We start from the raw sequence: 21,800 nt of genomic DNA, 5'->3' as shown, positions 1-21,800 counted from the left end.
ATCTGGTTTTGTTCAACCAGTTGTCAATACCAAATATTTATTGCAAGTATTGGTTGGATCCTATCTCTGAAAGAGCATTACAGCGTTTGCATATATATTAATGCGTAGTGTAAATTAATTCAGATTTATATGTACAGGCTGATTTGCTTCTGATTATGTTTATTAAGGAGTTATAGAAGCTTTACGTCAGTATTACAACATTGCTGGGCCAGAAGTGCGTCGGGTCTGGCTTTGCTCTCCATTGGACCACTTCAGCAGTTCTGCAGGAGATAAAGGATGGGGCTGCGGCTTTCGAAATTTTCAAATGCTACTTTCTTCCATTTTGATCAGCGATACATACAAAGACATCTTACAAGGTATTTTAATGCTGTAAAGTTACACTGATGTAGTCCATGAATGTTTTTTGATAATTCTCTGGCAAACCCACTAATGTGTATGGAGGTGCCCCAACTTATCCCCAACAGCAGATATCAGGGAAAGAAGGAATGGGACTGTTAAATTTCAGTCTGCCCAGTTCTTTTGTTCTCTGGGCATAGAAGGTACTGCCAGAGGTGTGTGTGAGTGACTTTATTACTATATTGGCCTGCATTGCAGAATTTTAAATCCAGAGCTTGTCATTTCATGTTGCGGATCTATCACAGGTTTGATGCCAGTCAGTTACCTGATGACTTCAGTGGGGAATCCTTTCTGAACCAAATCCACATTAATAAGTTTTGATGCAGAAATTTTGATGCAGAAAAGTCCTAAATAGAAAAAAAAAAAACACTTAAAAAAAAAAAACAGAATCCTTGCCTCCCCCTCCATGTCTGCCTTGCCTGGTTCAATGCCGATTTCTGTAAATCGGCATCCTATAATGTCGTTTTCTATCTGACTACTGCAGCCAATCACAGCTAAGTTTTAGTAACATAGTAACATAGTAACATATTACATAAGGCCGAAAAAAGACATTTGTCCATCCAGTTCGGCCTGTCATCCTACAAGTTGATCCAGAGGAAGGCAAAAAAACCCTGTGAGGTAGAAGCCAATTTTCCTCACTTTAGGGGAATAAAAAATTCCTTCCCGACTCCAATCAGGCAATCAGAATAACTCCCTGGATCAACGACCCCTCTCTAGTAGCTATAGCCTGTAATATTATTACACTCCAGAAATACATCCAGGCCCCTCTTGAATTCCTTTATTGTACTCACCATCACCACCTCCTCAGGCAGAGAGTTCCATAGTCTCACTGCTCTTACCGTAAAGAACCCTTTTCTATGTTTGTGTCCAAACCTTCTTTCCTCCAGACGCAGAGGATGTCCCCTCGTCACAGTCACAGTCCTGGGGATAAATAGATGAGGGGATAGATCTCTGTACTGACCCCTGATATATTTATACATAGTAATTAGATCTCCCCTCAGTCGTCTTTTTTCTAACTTGAATAACCCTAATTTTGATAATCTTTCAGCGTACTGTAGTTGCCCCATTCCAGTTATTACTTTAGTTGCCCTCCTCTGGACCCTCTCCAGCTCTGCTATGTCTGTCTTGTTTACAGGAGCCCAGAACTGTACACAGTACTCCATGTGTGGTCTGACCAGTGATTTGTAAAGTAGTAGGAATATGTTCTCATCACGGGCATCTATGCCCCTTTTGATGCAACCCATTATCTTATTGGCCTTGGCAGCAGCTGCCTGACACTGTTTTTTGCAGCTTAGTTTGCTGTTTATTAAAATTCCTAGATCCTTTTCCATGTCAGTGTTACCGAGTGTTTTACCATTTAGTATGTATGGGTGACTTGCATTATTCCTTCCCATGTGCATAACTTTACATTTGTCAGTGTTAAACCTCATCTGCCACTTATCTGCCCAAGCCTCCAATCTATCCAGATCCCTCTGTAGTAGTATACTGTCCTCTTCAGTGTTAATTACTTTACACAGTTTAGTGTCATCTGCGAAAATTGATACTTTACTATGCAAGCCTTCTACAAGATCATTAATAAATATATTGAAGAGAATAGGGCCCAATACTGACCCCTGAGGTACTCCGCTAGTGACAGTGACCCAATCTGAGTATGTACCGTTAATAACCACCCTCTGTTTTCTATCATTGAGCCAGTTACTTACCCACTTACAGACGTTTTCTCCGAGTCCGAGCATTCTCATTTTATATACTAACCTTTTATGAGGTACAGTGTCAAATGCTTTGGAGAAGTCCAGATACACGACATCCATTGATTCGCCGCTGTCAAGTCTAGTACTTACCTCCTCATAGAAACTGATTAAATTAGTTTGACATGACCGATCCCTCACGAAGCCATGCTGATATGGCGTTATTTGCTTATTTCCGTTAAGATGCTCTAACATAGCATCTCTCAGAAAACCTTCAAACAGTTTACCCACAACAGATGTTAAACTTACCGGCCTATAGTTTCCAGGCTCTGTTTTTGGACCCTTTTTGAATATTGTCACCACATTTGCCATGCGCCAATCCTGTGGGACATTCCCTGTCAGTACAGAGTCCGCAAATATCAGAAATAAGGGTCTGGCTATGACATTACTTAATTCCCTTAGGATACGGGGGTGTATGCCATCCGGTCCTGGCGATTTGTCTATTTTGATATTTTTAAGTCGCTGTTGAACTTCTTCCTGGGTCAGACAGGACACTTTTAATGGCAAATTTATTTCAGCATTCAGCATTTCATCTGACAGTTTATTTTCCTCAGTGAATTCATTGGAGAAAAAAATATTTAACAGCTTTGCTTTCTCCTCGTCGCTCTCTGCGACTCCCCCCTCATTACTCTTTAAAGGGCCGACACCTTCAGATTTATACTTTTTAACATTTATATAATTGAAGAACATTTTAGGGTTAGTTTTACTCTCTTTGGCAATTAATCTCTCGGTCTCTAGTTTGGCCGCTTTTATTTGTTTTTTACATGTTCTGTTTTTTTCCTTATAGTTTTTCAGTGCTTCCGTGCTACCCTCCTGTTTTAGTGTTTTATATGCTTTCTTTTTGTCATTTATTGCTTTCTTTACAGTTCTGTTTATCCACATTGGTTTCTTTTTGTTCCTTAACCTTTTATTCCCATACGGTATGTACCTCTCACAATGAGATTTTAGGATGTTTTTAAAGATATCCCATTTTTTGGCTGTATTTTTATTTTTGAGGACTTTGTCCCAGTTAGTTAGGCCTATGGCCTCTCTTAGTTGGCTAAATTTAGCTTTTTTGAAGTTTGGTATTTTTGTTCCTCCCTGTAGAAACGCTCTTTTGAATGATAATTGGAAGGTTATTACTTTATGGTCACTATTTCCCAGGTGTCCCCCAACCTGCACGTCTGTTGTTCTGTCAGGTCTATTGGTTAATATTAAGTCCAGTATGGCCGTCCCTCTAGTCGGGTCCTGAACCAGTTGGGAGAGATAATTGTCTTTGGTTATTGCCAAGAATCTGTTTCCTTTATGAGATATACAAGTTTCAGTTTCCCAGTCTATATCTGGGTAGTTGAAGTCCCCCATAATAACCACCTCATTATGATTTGCCGCCTTGTCTATCTCGTTTAGTAGTAGATTTTCTGTGGACTCTGGTATATTAGGTGGTTTATAGTAGACTCCTATTAGTAATTTATTGTTGTTTTTAGCTCCATGTATCTCTACCCATAGTGACTCCACATGTTCATGTCCCTCACTTATATCTTCACGGAGTGTGGGCTTTAGACAAGACTTTACATAAAGGCAGACCCCTCCACCTCTCCGGTTTTGACGATCCTTTCTGAACAGACTGTAACCTTGTACATTAACTGCCCAGTCATAGCTATCATCCAGCCATGTCTCAGTTATTCCCACTATGTCATAGTCCTCCTCACACATCACTAATTCCAGTTCACCAGTTTTATTAGTCAGGCTTCTGGCATTAGTATACATACATATGAGAGGTTTATGTATATTTTTTACCCTACACCTTTCCTTCTGAACTGTTCTTGTCCCTCCTTCCATTTCTCCCCCAGTCCCACTACCTTGCCCCCGGTCTCTATCTGCACTATCTTCCCCTTCTATAGTGTAATTACCCTCCCCCCCAGTCCCTAGTTTAAACACTCCTCCAACCTTCTAGCCATCTTCTTCCCCAACACAGCTGCCCCTTCCCCATTGAGGTGCAGCCCGTCCCTACGATAGAGCCTGTAGCCGACAGAGAAGTCGGCCCAGTTCTCCAGGAACCCAAACCCCTCCATCCTACACCAGTTCTTGAGCCACTTGTTAATTTCCCTAATCTCCCGCTGCCTTTCTTGTGTGGCCCGTGGTACCGGTAGTATTTCGGAAAATACTACCTTTGAGGTCCTTGCCCTAAGCTTTTGCCCTAAATCCCTGAAATCATTTTTAAGGACTCTCCACCTACCCCTAACTTTGTCATTGGTTCCGATATGGACCATGACCGCTGGATCTTCTCCAGCCCCTCCCAGTAATCTGTCAACCCGATCCGCGATATGTCGAACTCTAGCGCCAGGAAGACAGCACACTGTTCGGCGATCACGGTCTTTGTGACAGATTTCCCTATCTGTTTCCCTAATAATTGAGTCTCCCACTACCAGCACCTGTCTGGCCTGCCCTGCTCTCCTGGTCCCCTGCTTACCGGAGCTGACATTCCCCTGACTGGCAGAGGAAGTGTCCGGCTGCGGCAGTGCCGTCCCTGGACTGATATCCCCGTCATCTGCCAAACGTGCAAACTTGTTGGTGTGTGTCAGATCAGGGCTAGCCTCCCTGGCACTCTTCCCTCTACCCCGCTTTCTAACTGTTACCCAGCTAGCTACCTCACTTTCCTCAGCCTCCTCTCTGTCACCCTCTCCCTCATCTACCCCAAAGAGTGCTTGCTCGGTGAGAAGCAAACTTTTTTGCAAATTGTCAATGCCTCTCAGTGTTGCAACTTGCCCATTTAGAGACTTGATTAGCGATTCCAAACGGGTAATTTGCTCACATCTTTAACAAAGAAATTCACCCTGGAACGGCTGTTCCAGGACTGCATACATCATGCAAGATGTGCACTGGACTGCGTTGTCAATTGTGCAACACATACTAAATGGGGATTACACCACAAAAGCAAAAAATACAATACAATGTAGTAATAAGATACAGGCTAATTGCAGTCCCCCACTGAAGTCCCTGAATCTAAAGTCACTTAATCTTAAGTCACACACTTACACAACCACACTTAATCAACCACGCGTCGCGGTCAAACTCGCGTTATATATCTGCTTATATTAATATAAATGCAGCTCACTGCACCAGCCTGGTTTGCTTCCCCTCTGGAATCAAAAATATAATAGTAGAACAAAATATAATTTTTTTATTTTAGTCATTTTTATTTTCAGTGTTTTAATTTACATATTAACATATTATTCAGTGTCATTCTTTCTCGTGAATGGCATTGGGGGACACAGCACCATGGGTATATGCCCAGCTGCCACTTGGAGGCTGCCACTAGAAAGGAAAAGTGTTGGCTCCACCCAGATGGGCTATATCTTCTGCACAGACACTAAACTAACCAGTTTTAGTCTAGTGTCCGTAGAAGGCAGACATTACCTGCTCTGTTTTTTTTGCAGGTCTTGCTGCTTTTAGTTTTTTATTTTTATTTTTTTTATTTTTTTCTTCTCTTCTGCAGGTTTCGGCCTGCTGCAGGATGGGGCTCCATTGTGGATATCCACTTTAGTTAGTGCCTCGCCGGTCATCCAGTCCCCCATCCTCAGTGGCATGCCGGCAATCCCACATCTGTGCGAGTTTGCGGAAAGGTGAGTATTCTTCCCTTGCGTCCCTGTCCCATGGGGTTTACGGTTAGTTCCCCTCCCTTGGTCTGGGGGTGGGTGTCACTTATTTGGGGGGCCTGTGAGGTTCCCCTGTCCCCTTTTTCCCCCTGTTTCTCCTTGGGGGGGTCAACTCTCCACTCTGGAGAGTTGACGCCCCCCCCTCTTGAGTAGCCCTGGCCTCCTATGCCTCTCGGGCCCCTTGCGCTCCATCTCCCTGGCCCTCTTCTACTTTAGTCCCCAACTTCTGCCTGGGACTAGGCCGCATCTTCCCTGCCTTGTCCTCGGGCTCCTGGTGCTCTGTTTGCCCCATTTTTTTTCACTCCCTGGACGTTTCTTCTCCCCAGGAGCCCCCCCCTCACCTGTTGTTGTTGTGGTTTTTTTTTGTTTGTTTTTTTTTCTTCCAGAGGGCCCCGCTTCCTGTGGTCCTGTCCCGCTGACGGTGCTCCCTTCCCAGCCACTCCATTAATTGAGGCCCTGCTTTTTTTTCGCCTAGGCCGCATTCTTTTCGCCCCCTCCCCTTGCTTTGCTGGCTTTTTTTCTTGGCCCCTCCCCGCTTCTCTCGGCTCTTGGGAGGGGTCTCTTTCCCCTCCTATCCCAGTTTAGCGCGGGCTTTTGCTGTGGGCGGAGTTTGCCTACTTTTTGCCTGCTTTTTTCTTTGGGCCTCCATCTTGTCAGCCCTTCTCAGGGACGCTCTCCAGATCTCCCTGCAGCCTTCCTGGCACTCTCCTGTGACTGCTGCAGCACCTCTTCGGGGACACAGCACCTGGGGTCCGGTAGGACAGCCTCTGGCTGGCTGCTTTTTCTTTTTGCAGGCTCAGCCCTCATGTCCTCTTTCAGAGAAGACTCCCATCACCAGCCCCTCCCCCTCGGGATTGCCACATATTATACTTGCGCCCGTTGTAATAAAAAGTTGCCATGCGGTCAACCTGAACCTGTTTGTGCACAGTGCCTTGCCCCCAGACCCTCTCAGAACGCCCTGACTGCCCCTTCTGTGTCGGTTCCTCCTGAATGGGCTGCCTCCCTGTCTTAAGCCAACGGGAACCTTGCCCGACTTTCCCAATCCTTGGTTGAGTCGCTGGACCACTTGCCTGCCCAAATTGCAGCCGCCTCTGTCCCTCCCAGGGACTCCTCAGTGGACGGGCCACGCTCACGTTCAGACACCAGTTCCCTCAAACGACCTCGGGTTGTCACAACCATGTCCCGCTCCTTCTCTGCATCCTCGGGTCACTCCCAGGACATGTCTGAGGTTGGCGACGAATCCTCCCTTACCACACCTTCCGCCGCCTTGCGGGACTCCTCTGACTCTGATCCAGGATCAGAGCAGAGCACCGCCCTGTCTGCGGCCATGCAGGATCTCATCAGGGCGTTTAGGGATGCTCTCCATGTGCAGGAAGACCCCTCCTCCCCCTCGGCTCAGGAATCCGTATCATTCCGCCATTCTAGGTGCCCCGCTCTGGTTTTCCCTAACCATGCGTATCTTGACGCACACTTGGCCAAGGAGTGGCGTCACCCGGATAAGCATCTTCAGCCCGCCAAGAGTTCAGACGTCCTCTTTCCCTTTTCCGAGGAGTCCATTACTATGTGGTCTGTTCCTCCTCAAGTAGATCCACAAATGGCCCGACTTGCTAAGGCCACCACCCTTCCTTTGGCCGACTCTGCCTCCTTGTCTGATCCATTGGACAAGAAGATAGACTCATTGTCCAAGTCTGCATTCGTCTCAGCAAGTTCCGCTATCCATCCCGCCTTTGCTGCGTCATGGGTGGCTAAGAACTGTGTGGTATGGGCCAAACAGCTTGTTCAGTCCTTACATCCGGATTCTACTTGGGGAGGGGGAGCTCCATCTCCTTGCTTCTCATCTTCAGGCATCCTGGTATCTTTGTGATGCTTCCCTGGAATCGGCACGCCGCTCTAGTAAGGTGGCTGCCAACGCTATGGCCATCTGCCACACTGTTTGGCTTCGTGTCTGGGCAGTGGATGCCGCCTCCAAAAAGGTGCTCATATCTCTCCCTTTCCTGGGTGGTAGGCTTTTCGGGAAATGCTTGGAGGAGCTTATTTCTGAGGCCACGGGTAGGAAAAGTTCCCTCCTGCCCCAGAACTGTCCCTGCCGCCGCCATCCTATGTCTGCATTGCGATCTCAGCACTCTTCCCGTCAGGACAAAAAGACGTTTAGTCCTTCCTTCAAGGCCAAGCCCTCCAGGCACGTCTGCCCTAAGCCTTCCAAACCCCAGTCTGCAAAGCAGTTACCTGCATGACTGGTTCCCCCCACTCGAGTTGCCCCCTCGAGTGGGGGGTCAGTTGCTCTCCTTTCAGGAGCAATGGAGCGCAACCGTGGATGACATCTGGATTCTGGAGGTTGTTTCGTCCGGATACAGGATAGAATTCTCCGCCCTTCCCACTGGTCGGTTCTTCCAGTTGTCGCTGCCCAGGTCCCCCTCCCGGGCGGACGCTTTTTTTCAGGCCATTCATTCACGCGCATGGAGTAATTATTCCCATCCCGACCTCAGAACATTTTCAGGGGTTTTACGCAAACCTCTTCACCGTTCCCAAGAAGGATGGTTCTCTTCGCCCCATTTTGGATCCTTAGGCGCTCAATTATTTCGTCCGTGTCCGCCACTTTCGCATGGAGTCCCTCGGTCGGTGATTGCTTCCCTCGAGGTGGGCAAGTTTCTGTCGTCCATCGACATCAGAGATGCTTATCTGCATGTCCCCATAGCTCTGTCTCATCAGAGGTACCTTTGCTTTGCGGTGGGTTCTCTGCATTTTCAATTTGTGACGTTGCCTTTTGGCCTAGCGTCTGCCCAGAGGGTCTTTACCAAGGTGTTGGCTCCCCTTGTCGCACTTCTTCCCATGGTGCTGTGTCCCACAATGCCATTCTCGAGAAAAATGTATTTTTGTACTTACCGTAAAATCCTTTTCTCATTGGATGCATTGGGGGACACACATCCCACCCTTGTTGTTTTTTTTTCGTTTAGGTTACCCGGGACCCTTTGATAATGGTTTAGGACATGTTGGCTTCACTGTTCGTCTGTTTTTTTGATGCTCCTACTGCTTTTGGACCAACTGGTTAGTTTAGTGTCTGTGCAGAGGGTATAGCCCATCTGGGTGGAGCCAACACTTTTCCTTTCTAGTCTCAGCCTCCTAGTGGCAGCTGGGCATATACCCATGGTGCTGTGTCCCCCAATGCATCCAACAAGAAAAGGATTTTACGGTACATTTTTTGTATTGTATTTAAGACTAGTTTTTGCAAAAATTAAATAGCTTAAATATAACACATCAAAAATAGACTAGTTCCATAAAATTTAAATATGTGGACTGCGTCATGATAAAAACATATTAAAACACTAGGGAAAAATGTATAACTTGTTACGAAGATACCATAATTTAATGAAGAATCTTTCACTGTGAGTAGTTGTACATGGGACAGGTAGGTTTTTTTCTCCCTGGCTGTGGGGCTTTTAATTTTTTTTACTTAGAGTGAAGATTTGAATCCTTGCTCTTCTAGCCAAATGGACAGATAGCTCTACAGAAGATATGATATGGTAGAGAAACTCATATGATAGGCTTTACCGGTATTCTCTTTATGTGTTTACTTTTATTGTTCTAGATTTTAGATACATCCCCTGTATACCGAAGATTCAAGCTATGATTGAAGATGCCTGGAAGGAAGGTTTTGATCCTCAAGGTGCCTCTCATTTCAATGGTAAATTGCAGCGCACCAGGGCTTGGATCGGCGCATCTGAGATATATGGTCTTCTAACCTCTCTGAAACTGAAGTAAGTGAAGAAATTTATTTTGTTCATTTTATCATTGTATTTGGAGCACTTTATTTAGATTTAGTTTGTGGTTTGTGCCAAGTTTAAAAATGATTCCCTGTCCACAGGACACAGCCCTACCACTGGGACCCCTAACCATCTTGAGAATGGGATGGGGGAACAAGACCCCTGCAATCGGTGTTAGTTAATGGATACACAATAACGTAGAGGCTTGGCACAACTCTTTTGCTGCCAGGGTTTCTTAACATTTTGCTCTTCTGGTAGCCAGGGCAATATTCACATTTAAGTTCAATATAAAATAACCTAAATTAGAACATGAATCTGTATACTAAACCTCTCTGCAGCTATCGATTATTTTCAAGTATCATGTATTCTACTCATTAATCCAACGATTAATCGAGTACTCAAATTAAAAAAACCTGTATTAAACGTTTTCTATAAAAACTCATCATCCCCCCCCCTGCCATCAGTCTTATCCCCTCCCCCCAGTGCCATCAGCTCACCCATGCCATCAGTTGCTCCCCACCGATTCCACTAGTTCCTCCTCCAATGCCACAGCTCCCCTCCCCCAGTGCCACCAGATTCCCCCACTGCCATGAACTCCCCCATGCCATCAGTTCCCCCACTCCCCCTCCTAGCCGTCAGTGCCCAGCCGCAGCGCAAGTGAACTAAAATACTTACCTACCTGTAGGGGCGCTGCCGATACTCCAGATATCTTCCATCCTCTTCTTCACACGCTGCACTGTAGTCCTAACGTCACACAGCGTCAGGTCATAGTGCGCGCTTATGTGCACTACATCCTGATGATGTGTGTACGTCAGGACAGTGCAGTGTGGTACCGCGGGAAACCATGGAGCGTGAGCAACATCTAACACTTCACTCGCGCTCCGTGGTCACATAGTACAAACGAAGCCTTGATGCAAAAACTTGCATCAAGGATTTTTTTGGTGTCGAGTTAATCGATTAATTTGCGTAATCGTTCCAACCCTTCTCTCATACCCATATATTGTCTGAACACATTGTCAACGTTTTCAAGATTCCACTCATGACAAAAAATGACAGGGATAGTAGATTCTGAACTTTAATTCAGTCTTTTATACAGTTTTTCCTGAAAGGAGTCAGCCTAATAAGTGCAGTTGTCTAAACATGCTTTTGACAGTTATGTAACCTTCGTGTAAGGGCTCATTCAGACGGCCGTATGCTGTCCGCAAAAATACTGAATGCTATCCGTTTTTTCGCGGATCCGCAAAAAAAATGAAACATGTCCTATACTTGTCCGTGAAAATCAGGACATGGCACCATTGAAGTCTATGGGTCCGCAAAAATACTGAATGCTATCCGTTTTTTTGCAGATCCGTTTTTTTGCGGATCCGCAAAAAAACGGATAGCATTCAGTATTTTTGCGGACAGCATACGGCCGTCTGAATGAGCCCTAACTGTAACAAACAAGAATTTACAAAGAAATGCATAAAATCTTTGTACCTAAAACCCACATCTGAGTAAAAGGCTCATACAGCAGGCCATGCAGTATTTTATCTTCATAAACAAATATGATGAAACGTGATAATATAGTGCACACTCACCCAGCAACTAGGAATCCAAAACTGACATTTTTGAAAGGGCATAATATGTGTACAAATACAACTTTAACAACTCCATGCTGACATGCGCAGTGAGAGCTTTATGCCTCTGCTCACTGCACATGTAATGATCCCGGTTGGCAGAACGTGATTGTGTGTGCCTACGAGAGATTTCTCTCGGCCAAGCGCTGATGTCCAGGAATTAAGGGGCAGACTAGAACATTGAAGTGGGTGGGATATGGAGCATGACTCAGTGACTCTTCTCATGCACTGATACACCCAGTAACTCCACTAGCTACGTTTTCCTAACATCGGGTACATTTCCAAATTTAAATTTTTCACACAAAAATGTTAACTGTATATTTCAAGAAGACCAGTTTCTTAATGTTGTTAACGTGAACATGTAAATGGCTCAATAGGCCTGTTCTGGTGACAGGTTCCCTTTAAGGCTCCATTCACACATCCGCAATTCTGTTCCTCATTTTACGGAACGGAATTGCGGACCCATTAATTTCTATGGGGCCGCACGATGTGCGGCACTGATCCGGAAATGCAGCCCCGCAATTACGGGTCCACATTTCCGTTCCGTTCCCAATTGTGGACAAGAATAGGCATATTCTATTAGTGCCAGCGATGTGCAGTCCGCAAAATGCGGAACGCACATTGCCGGTGTCCGTGTTTTGTGGATCCGCAAAACACACACGGATGTGTGAATGGACCCTAAAGGGATTATCCAACCCCTATAATGCCCCCCCCCCCCCCCCCCCCCCCCAAATGCCCAGGCCCCTCACACAGATTGTACTTGCCTCGCTCCCCGACACCTGCGTCGCTTCTGATGCCCGCACTGCTGCCGCTCCATCTCCCTGTCGCGTGGATGAAAACATACGGACGGGGGGAAGGGGAGGATGCAGGCAGCCAATAGTGGGCCGCGACGTGGAGAAGCCTCTCTAGTGTCACCCACGATGCTAGGGAAGCTCGTTCCCGTCATGGCTTGCTAATGGCTGCCCCCTCAGTCACCAGATGTTTTGATCCGCTCCAAAGGGAGATGCAGCAGCGGTCCTCAGAAGTGATGCAGGTGCCAGGGAGCAGGGTAAGTACATTCTGTGCGGGTGGCCCTGGGCATTTTTGGGGTTGGATAACCCCTTTAATAATGTGTATGCACAAACACCTTCATGCAGCTTTGCATCAAACAGGGATCATAGGTAAAGACTGCACGAAAATTCTACCAACCTCTAATGCAAACTAAATGTCCTCTGCAAAAAATTGTAAAAAGAGACGGAAGTACGTAGTGTAGAAAAATGTTAAATTACAGCTTTGTACTACACAGGAAGATTTGGGCTAAGCATGATGATTTTTACTTCTTATTGTTGTGCAGGGTATATTTATGTTTTAATATGTATTTTACAGATGTCGAATTCTTGACTTTCACACACCTAGTGGTCCATCAGGAACACATCCCCTCTTGTTTGAATGGGTTTTAAATTATTATGCATCTGATACTAGAGGAGCTGAAGGCAAGGTAGTGTGCTCCTCCAAGCCAGCCATTTACCTTCAGCACCAAGGTGATGTACAGCTGAATGATACTATTCTCTTCCTATAGTAGGATGCATCCTAGATCATGTTGTATTACATTCAAAGAAGTAAGCAGGATAGCAATCAATGTGGAATATTGCAGGGTTTATAGTAGAGGTGGGACGAATCCAATTTTTTTCAAATCCGAATCCGAAAAGGTTCTCGAATATATCGAATCTTTCGAATCTCGAATCCTACGAATCCTGTACATAATTGTGTGAACGCACGGTGTAAGAAACAAAGTCAGACCGCGTCAGTTTGTCTGAACCTCCACCTCCCAGTCACGGTCGCACCCTATAGGACCGCGATGACCCCTGCTATGACCCCTGCTCCTATCACTACAGAACATACAGGGTAATACAGCGCCACATACCTCTTACATCCAGTGACGTCTCTTGTAGATGTTCTCTTTCCTCATCTTCTCCTTTCAGACCTTCAGACCAGACCGCCATTTTTCAGCCATTTTTCAGCCATTTTTCGTCTCTGCAGCTTGACAAAAAAAATAAATCTTAGTTTACTACTTTTCCATCATCCTCCCATCTTCTGGACAAATCATCCTAACACCCCCAATACTGTTCCGCTGTTCTCCCCAATACTATACTGCAGAAACAGATAATACCCCTGATAATACTAGTACCACACAGAGCCCCCCATATAAAATACCCCTTCTTTGTGGCCTCAGTAGATGCCCCCATAGTGCCCCCAATAATGTGCCAAGAAGTGGCCCCACAGTGCCACCCAATAATGTGCCAGTAAGTGTCCCCATAGATGCCCCCCTAATCATGTGCCAGTATCAAGTGCGGAGTGCCTCTCTCCTCCCCCCATGTGCCGGTATCATAGTGCCATCTCCCCCCCCAATGTGCCCGTATCATAGTGCCACCTCCCCCCATAATGTGCCCGTATCATAGTGCCACCTCCCCCCCATAATGTGCCCGTATCATAGTGCCACCTCCCCCCCATAATGTGCCCGTATCATAGTGCCATCTCCCCCCATAATGTGCCCGTATCATAGTGCCATCTCCCCCCATAATGTGCCCGTATCATAGTGCCATCTCCCCCCATAATGTGCCCGTATCATAGTGCCATCTCCCCCCATAATGTGCCCGTATCATAGTGCCACCTCCTCCCCATAATGTGCCCGTATCATAGTGCCTCCTCCCCATAATGTGCCCGTATCATAGTGCCATCTCCCCCCATAATGTGCCCGTATCATAGTGCCATCTCCCCCCATAATGTGCCCGTATCATAGTGCCTCCCCCCAATGTGCCAGTAGTATCATAGTGCCTCTCACCTCTCCCCCTGGCATTCACAGATCCCCCCACCCCATAACAGTGCCATCCACAGACCCCCCCACCCCATAACAGTGTCATCCACAGACCCCCCCCCCCCCCCCATTGCCGCTCCAGTAGTTATAAAATGTGTCATTGTGATTAATAATCATGCTGCCCCCTCTGTCTGTAGTATTACATGATTCAATAAATCTTACTTACAGGCTAGTACTGCTATCGGAACAGGCCGGCCGGGCAGACGAGCGGCAGCGTCACTGACTGACGTCACCTGCCTGAGCCGCCGTCTGCCATGGGTCTGTTGGATCATTTAATTACATATCCATTACAAATGTTAGATTGGTTGCTTGGATCCCCAACAATTGCCAGAAAGGGGATCCCCGTGCAGTATGACAGCAGCTAAGAGGAGTTTGAATGGAGGGGTGAAGGCAATTTCATTCAATGTCTGTGAAACAAAAACAAAAAACTGAAGTTCTTTTAAAGGAATGTATAATAAAAAATAAAAAAAAAAGGGAGCAAAAAAAAAAATCATAAAATGCACGCTACAAAACTTAGTATGGGAGACTGATGACAACTGATGCAGTTGAAAACTGGCTTAGGCCTCCTGCACACGACCGTTTTTTCCCCCCGTTTACTGGCCGTTTTTTGCGTTCCGTATACGGAACCATTCATTTCAATGGTTCCGCAAAAAAAACGGAATGAACTCCGTATGCATTCCGTTTCCGTATTTCCGTTCCGTTTAAAGATAGAACATGTCCTATTATTGCCCGCAAATCACGTTCCGTGGCTCCATTCAAGTCAATAAATCCGTATGTCTTCTGTTTCCGTTCCGTTTTTTGCGGAACCATCTATTGAAAATGTTATGCCCAGCCCAATGTTATCTATGTAATTACTGTATATGCCATACGGAAAAACGGAACAGAAACTGAAACACAACGGAAACAAAAAACGGAACAACGGATCCGTGAAAAACGGACTGCAAAACACTGAAAAAGCCATACGGTCGTGTGCAGGAGGCCTTAGGCTGAGTTCACACTTCAGCTATGTGATCAGTTATTTCGATCAGTTATTGTGAGCCAAAACCAGGTGTGGGTCAAAACCACAGAACAGGGGGAAATTAAATAATTACATTTGATCTTTCAGTAGACTTCACTACTGGTTTTGGCTCACAATAACCAATGAAAATAACTGACCAAATAACTGAAGTGTGAACTCTGCTTTTGTTGCCCATAGCAACCAATCAGAGTCCGCTTTTCATTTTTCACAGCTCCTTGATGAAAGGATCAATATGGTTGCTATGAGCCAGTATTTCTTTGAAGCAATTTTGATAAATCTCCCCCAATGTTTGTATGGTGAGATATATATATATATATATGTCACATTATTATGACCACCAGCTAATATCCAGAGTAACCGCCATGTGCGGCACGGACAGCAGCGAGATGGGCTGGAAGTGACTCAATAAGATGTTAGTAGGTTGTCACAGGTATCTGGAACCATACTGACTGCAGTGCATCCCACAGCTGCTGGAGGGTGTGCGGGGAAGATCCATAGGGCGAACACAACGATCAAGGTGGTCCCACAAATGCTCAATTGGGTTCAAGTCTGGGAATTCGGGGGCCAGGGTAGTACTTGAAAGTCTTTGTTGTGTTATTCCAATCTATGTCAGACATTTCTGGCCATGTGACATGTCACATTGTCTTGCTGGAATATCCCATCCACCCCACGGAGGACAATTAGCATGTATGGGTGTATGAGATCTGCAAGGATGGATTCATACCCAAATCTGTAGTAAGTGCCTTCCACATGGATGAGTGGGTCTATAGAATACCAGGAACACATTCCCCAGACCATAACGCTGTGACCACCAGTTTGTTCTTCCAGCAATGGGTGCAGGGTGTTTGTTCTCTGAGGTTTCTCACCTGACACACGAACGTCCATCTGTTCGATGAAGCAGAAAACACGTGACTCATCAGAGAAGACAACCCTTTGCCAATCAGAGGAGGTCCAATTCTGATACTGCTGCGAAAATTTAAGCCTTTTTTGCCAATACGACTTTATCAGAGGTGCAGGGAACATCTGTGTGCTTCGGAGCCCCCTAAGCAGTAGGGTTTACTGAACTGTTGCTTTAGACACAGGCATAGCTGTTTGTAGGACGTCCCTGCTTTGTCAAACCCCTGGGTGGCAAATTTGTCCCATACTGCTTATTATTACATTTCTAGAACTGTCTGTTACTATTTGCCACTATTGCACATCTCGACGCAGTGTTTTTCCTTGCAAAAAAAAAAAATGATTAAAGGTGCAAAAAATGACATTAAACAACTGGCTTTTTTACAAAAAGAGACATAAGGGGGGGATTTATCAAAAGCGGTGTAAAGGAAAATTGGCTTAGTTGCCCATAGCAACCAATCAGATTATACCTTTCATTTTTCAAAACTCTTTTGAAAAATGAAAGGTGCAATCGGATTGGTTGTTACAGGCAACTAAGCCAGTTTTCCTTTACAGCGGTTTTGATAAATTTCCCCCATAGTGTAAAAGCAGCCTTCTGTTGACTGATATAACCAGTTACATCTATGTGGTAAAGTGTATTAATATATTTGTGGCTTTGATGTAGGTCACAGTCGCACTATTGTGGGAATTGAAGAGAGGAAAAATAAATCCTACTGCCTTTTACTGTTCGATCCTGGCTGTCCGTCGGACGCTATGCAGAGACTGACTAAGAAAAACGTAGATGCTGCAGATCTCAAACACTTTAGGAAATATGTTGGTGGCCTAAAACATAAGCAGTACCAGATTGTGGCAGTAGAGGGCATTCTCTCCCCAGAGGAAAAGGCAGTAAGTATTACATGAAATGTGTTGTCAGAAGTGACTGCTGTGTAAATGATTATTTTGTTAGTGGTCTTGTTTTTTATTTTCCATGTTGAACTACAGTTTCAGCCTGGCCGCTGAATCTCACAGTAGGCTGACACTCCGTATTCTGTGGAGATTAGTTTTCATCAGTCATCTTCCTTGTCATCACAGACAGAATTAAAATAAAAGGAATCCCCTATATATAGATAACACATGATCATGGTGGTCACAGCTCACCCATACTGTACCTCCTAACTTTGAAAAAATGCAAAGCGGGACAGCTCTTGCTGCATGCATAGCACATCCCGGCATGGATTACATTAAACTGCGCCTCTAACCCCACCCCATTCCTGTCTATATACTCAGACATTTGCGCCCAGTCCCCTTTATACCCCAACACAGTAATGGTGTTCAATTGTGCCCCACAAACTATCATGTTGTACTTTGTATGCCACATAGTATTAGTGTCCACACAGTGATGATGCATCTCTAGTGCCTCGTTTACACTAATGATGCCCTTACCCCTTAGTGGCTCCCTACACTTTAACACGCATAAGGCTACTTTCACACTTGCGTTTGGGGTTCCGCTTGTGAGATCCGTTTGAGGTCTCTCACAAGCGGCCCCGAATGGATCCGTTCATCCCCAATGCATCAGTTTGGCTCCGTTCCGCCTCCATTCCGCTCTGGAGGCGGACACCAAAACGCTGCTTGCAGCATTTTGGTGTCCGCTTGGCCGTGCGGAGCCGATCGGATCCGTCCTGACTTACAATGCAAGTCAATGGGGACAGATGCGTTTGACGTTGACACAATATGGTGCAATTGCAAACGGATCCGTCCCCCATTGACTTTCAATGTAAAGTCAGGACGGATCCGTCTGACTAACAATTAGACTGATCCATTCTGAACGGATACCATCGTTTGCATTTATAGGTGGGGATCCGTCTGTGCAGATACTAGACGGATCCGCACCTAACGCAAGTGTGAAAGTAGCCTAATGTCGGCATCGTGCGCCCCCATTTGTATGGAGCGGGCTGCGGCAGTGAGCCTGCTCAATACACGGCGGGTGCATCATACAGCAGGCACTCCACTGCAATGATGGGGTACGATGATCGTGCTGAACCCCGTCCTGTAACACTTCAGATGCCACATTCAATGCTGATTGCGGCATCTGTGGAGATAGGGAGAGGGATGCTGCTCCCTCTGCCTTCCAGACAGAGCACCCACAGTGAATTTGCGAAGCTCCGATCGGTTACCATGACAGCCTAGACGCTGCTGAAGCCTTCCAGGCCTCCAATGGTAAGCTCCCTGCTGAACTAATGCATGAGGCACAGCTCAGCAGGGACAGCATCAGACTCCTATTCACCCTAACAGATCTATATTACAGTGAATAGGACAAGGGATCAAAAGAACTCAGGGACTAATGGTTATTAAATAAAAACTTAAAGAAATAAAAAAATAACTAAAACACCAAAATATTCAAAGTTTAAATCACCCCCTTTTGCCAATTTTACATATAAAAATATATAAAGAATAAAAAAATAAACATATTAGATATTGCCGTGTCTGAACTATTAAAGTATATAAAAATTTTTTTTAAAAAATCCCAACGTAGTCATCTTGTTGTCCCGCACAAAAAAAATTGAACAGTGATCAAAAAGCCGTACTACAAAAATGGTACCAATAAAAACTACATTTCGTTATGCAAAAAACAACCCCTTTATAGCTCTGTAGACTGAAATATAAAAAAGTTCAGCCAAATTTAAGGTATTTAAGGCTGATTTACTATCATGTGAGTGCACCTTACTACACCAGGATGCCCATATCATTCTGCTACTATGAATAATGCCTATGAACACTGGATTGCTTCCCTTTGGTCCCCTGATGAACCAGCTCTAATGACACTGGGGAAGCGTGTCGGGACAAGCATTCATCATATCCACTGGCAGGGTCGCAGTAGGTGACAGTGAGGGCTTAGCCACTGAGAGGTGGGGTCAACCCTTTCGGGGCAGGTACTCCGCCTGCAGGCAGAGGTAGCCTTCAGGGATACATCAGGGAATAAGTCGTCATCGTCGTCCCCCGCCCCCCATCCTGACCTCACTTCTCATATGCCAAGTATCCAAGCCCTCGGTCTCCAAACTGTAAGTTGTTGCATCTTTGTTTATTTGGATGGTATTATCCTGGACACATCCAAAGTAAGGCTCTGCCTTTTCTATTTGGCACAGTATGTTATCATATTTTCTACATGTTGTGGGGTATTATTTTAATATCTAATAGTAAAAGTTATTTCGGTACTTTTCAACTTTATAGTTTTTGTCAGTGATAGCCCTTGTGTTTAGCATACAGACAAAAAAGAAAAGTATTGTTTTAATTGGCATGATGAGCCCTACAAGGCAGTATGCCTGGTTTAATAGTGTTGATCATGCTGACAGAGCCTCTTTAATGACCTATCGCGAGGGTAGGTCATAAATATCAGGAGCTTGTAAAGCTCCTTTTAACCCGTAGAGGACCAGCGCTGTACATGTACATCGGGCGGGTGCAGGATCAGCGACACGGACCCAGCAGTCACTGACAGTTTGGCCCCTGCTGCATACGCCGACATCGGTAAAAACACAGATGCTGGCGTATTAACCCCTTGTATACCGTGGTCAAAGCTGACCGCGGCATGCGGAGGGTACAGGTTCACTCTGCTTCCCCATCGGGTCCCCCTTCTGCAGTGACGGGGGCCTGATGGCAGAGAAGGCAGCCCGATGCCTTCCATAGGCATAGGGGCTTGCCTTCTATGGAAGCCTGTGAGATCCACCCCCTTAGGCTGGGTCTCACAGTCAGGCTAAAGTAAAAAAAAAAAGTGTATTTCATAATAAATTATTATTATTTTTTTTAAAACCCCTTTCCCAAAATAAAACACAAAAAAAAAAAAAAAAAAAACCCCCCCCCCAGAGATATTGGGTATTGCCGCGTCTGTAACAGCGAGCTCTATAATAAATATCACATGATCCACCCCCTCACCTGAACACCATATAAACAAAAATCAAATAAAGACTGCTAAAACAACCATTTTTTATTTTATTTTTTTGTCACCTTATATCACAAAAAGTGCAACACCAAATGATCAAAAAGGCGTATACCCCCCAAGATGGTACCAATCAAAGGTTACCTCATCCTGCAAAAAATGAGCCCCTACATAAAACATTAGGGCAAAAAAAAAAAAATATTATATATATATATATATATATATATATATATATATATATATATATATATATATATATATATATATATATATATATATATATATATATATATGGCTTTCAGAATATGGAGACACAAAATTATTATGTAAAACTGAAACAAGGTCATATTTGGTATCGTCACGTCCGTAACAACCTGCTCTATAAAAATAGCACATGATCTAACCTGTCAGATGGACATTGTAAAAAAAAAAAAATGCCAAAACAGCTATTTTTTATTACTTTGCCTCACAAAAAGTGTAATGTAGAGCAACCAAAAATCATATGTACCCTAAAATAGTACCAACAAAACTGCCACCTTATCCCGTAGTTTCCAAAATGGGGTCACTTTTTTGGAGTTTCTACTCTAGGGGTGCATCAGGGAGTCTTCAAATGACATGGCAACTTAAAATTATCCCAGTGAAATCTGCCCGCCAAAAACCATACGGCGTTCCTTTTCTTCTGTGCCCTGCCGTGTTCCCATACAGCAGTTTCCGATTACAAATGGGGTGTTTCTGTAAACTACAGAATCAGGGTAATAAATATTGAGTTTTTTTGGGCTGTTAACCATTGCTTTGTTACCGGAAAAAATCTGCCAAAAAAGTGAAATTCGGAAATTTCATCTACATTTTCCTTTAATTCTTGTGGAACACCTGAAGGGTTAACAACGTTTGTAAAAACTGTTTTGAATACCTTAAGGGGTATAGTTTCTAAAATGGGGCCATTTATGGATGGTTTTTATTATGTAAGCCCCACAGTGACTTCATAACTGAACTGCTCCTTAAAGTGGGTTTTGGAATTCTGAAAAACGTATGATTTGCTTCTAAACTTCTAAGTGTTCTTAAGTCCCCAAAAAATAAAATGGCATTCACAAAATGATCCAGACATAAAGTTGAAATATGTGAAATGTAAAGTAATAACTATTATATGAAGTATGACCATCTGTTTTAACCCCTTAGTGACCAGCCTGTTTTGGGCCTTACTGACCAAGCGTTTTTTTCTTCCTTTTTTCATAGTCGCGTTCCAAGAGCTATAACTTTATTTTTCTGTCTATATAGCTTTATGAGGGCTAGTTTTTAATGGCGCAATTTTCAGGTACACATAACTTTCTGATTAACTTTCTATTAACTCTTTCTAAGAGGGAGATGGGAAAAACAGCAATACTGCCACTGCTTTTTTACTTTATAAATTTTACTGCGTTCTTTTTTCGGTATAAATAACAATATCTTTCTTTTCTGGGTCAGTACGATTACAGTGATACCAAATACACATAGTTGTTTGTTTTGTTTTTGTGTTTTTTGTTTGTTTTTTTACATTTTACTACTTTTTTGCAATAAAATCCCTTTTTTAAAAGATAAAAATGTTTTTGCATTGCTGCTTCCCAAAACCCATATTTTTTTTATTTATCTTGCTATGGAGTTGTGTGAGGGCTTGATTTTTGCGGGACGACTGATTATTAAGTTTTTTCGGTGGCAGCTAAGAATAAATTAGCAAGTCGTCTTTTTTTTTTTTTTTTTTTTTACCGCGTTCACCAAAGGGGATAATTCACATGATATTTATGTAGTCCGGGTCGTTACAGACGTGGCAATACCAAACATATGGGTAAGATTTTTTTATTTGCAATTTATTTTTTTCATTGAAAAAAACTTTTTGTAATGGGATTTTTTTGTTTAATGTTTACTTTTTTTTTACCACTTAATAGTCCCACAAGGGGACTATAACAGACAGCTTTTTGATTGCTTTTAAAATGC

At 44.3% G+C, this 21,800-nt stretch overlaps 1 protein-coding gene across 2 annotated transcripts in view; it reads left to right on the top strand.

Annotated features, from left to right (window-relative positions):
• Positions 1-21,800, top strand: part of ZUP1 (zinc finger containing ubiquitin peptidase 1) — a 74,954-nt gene that overhangs the window by 31,980 nt on the left and 21,174 nt on the right. For both annotated transcript variants that reach the window (XM_040428910.1, XM_040428909.1), the window contains exons 6-9: positions 168-356; positions 9,366-9,534; positions 12,522-12,676; positions 16,587-16,807. In XM_040428910.1, the coding sequence (XP_040284844.1) occupies positions 168-356; positions 9,366-9,534; positions 12,522-12,676; positions 16,587-16,807 (734 nt within the window). The remainder of the gene's footprint in view (positions 1-167; positions 357-9,365; positions 9,535-12,521; positions 12,677-16,586; positions 16,808-21,800) is intronic.

This window comes from Bufo bufo, chromosome 4, assembly GCF_905171765.1.
Source record: "Bufo bufo chromosome 4, aBufBuf1.1, whole genome shotgun sequence".
Classification (NCBI taxonomy): Eukaryota; Metazoa; Chordata; class Amphibia; order Anura; family Bufonidae; genus Bufo; species Bufo bufo.
Note: the sequence above shows the minus strand (reverse complement) of the source record. Positions and strands in the feature narration are given on the sequence as shown.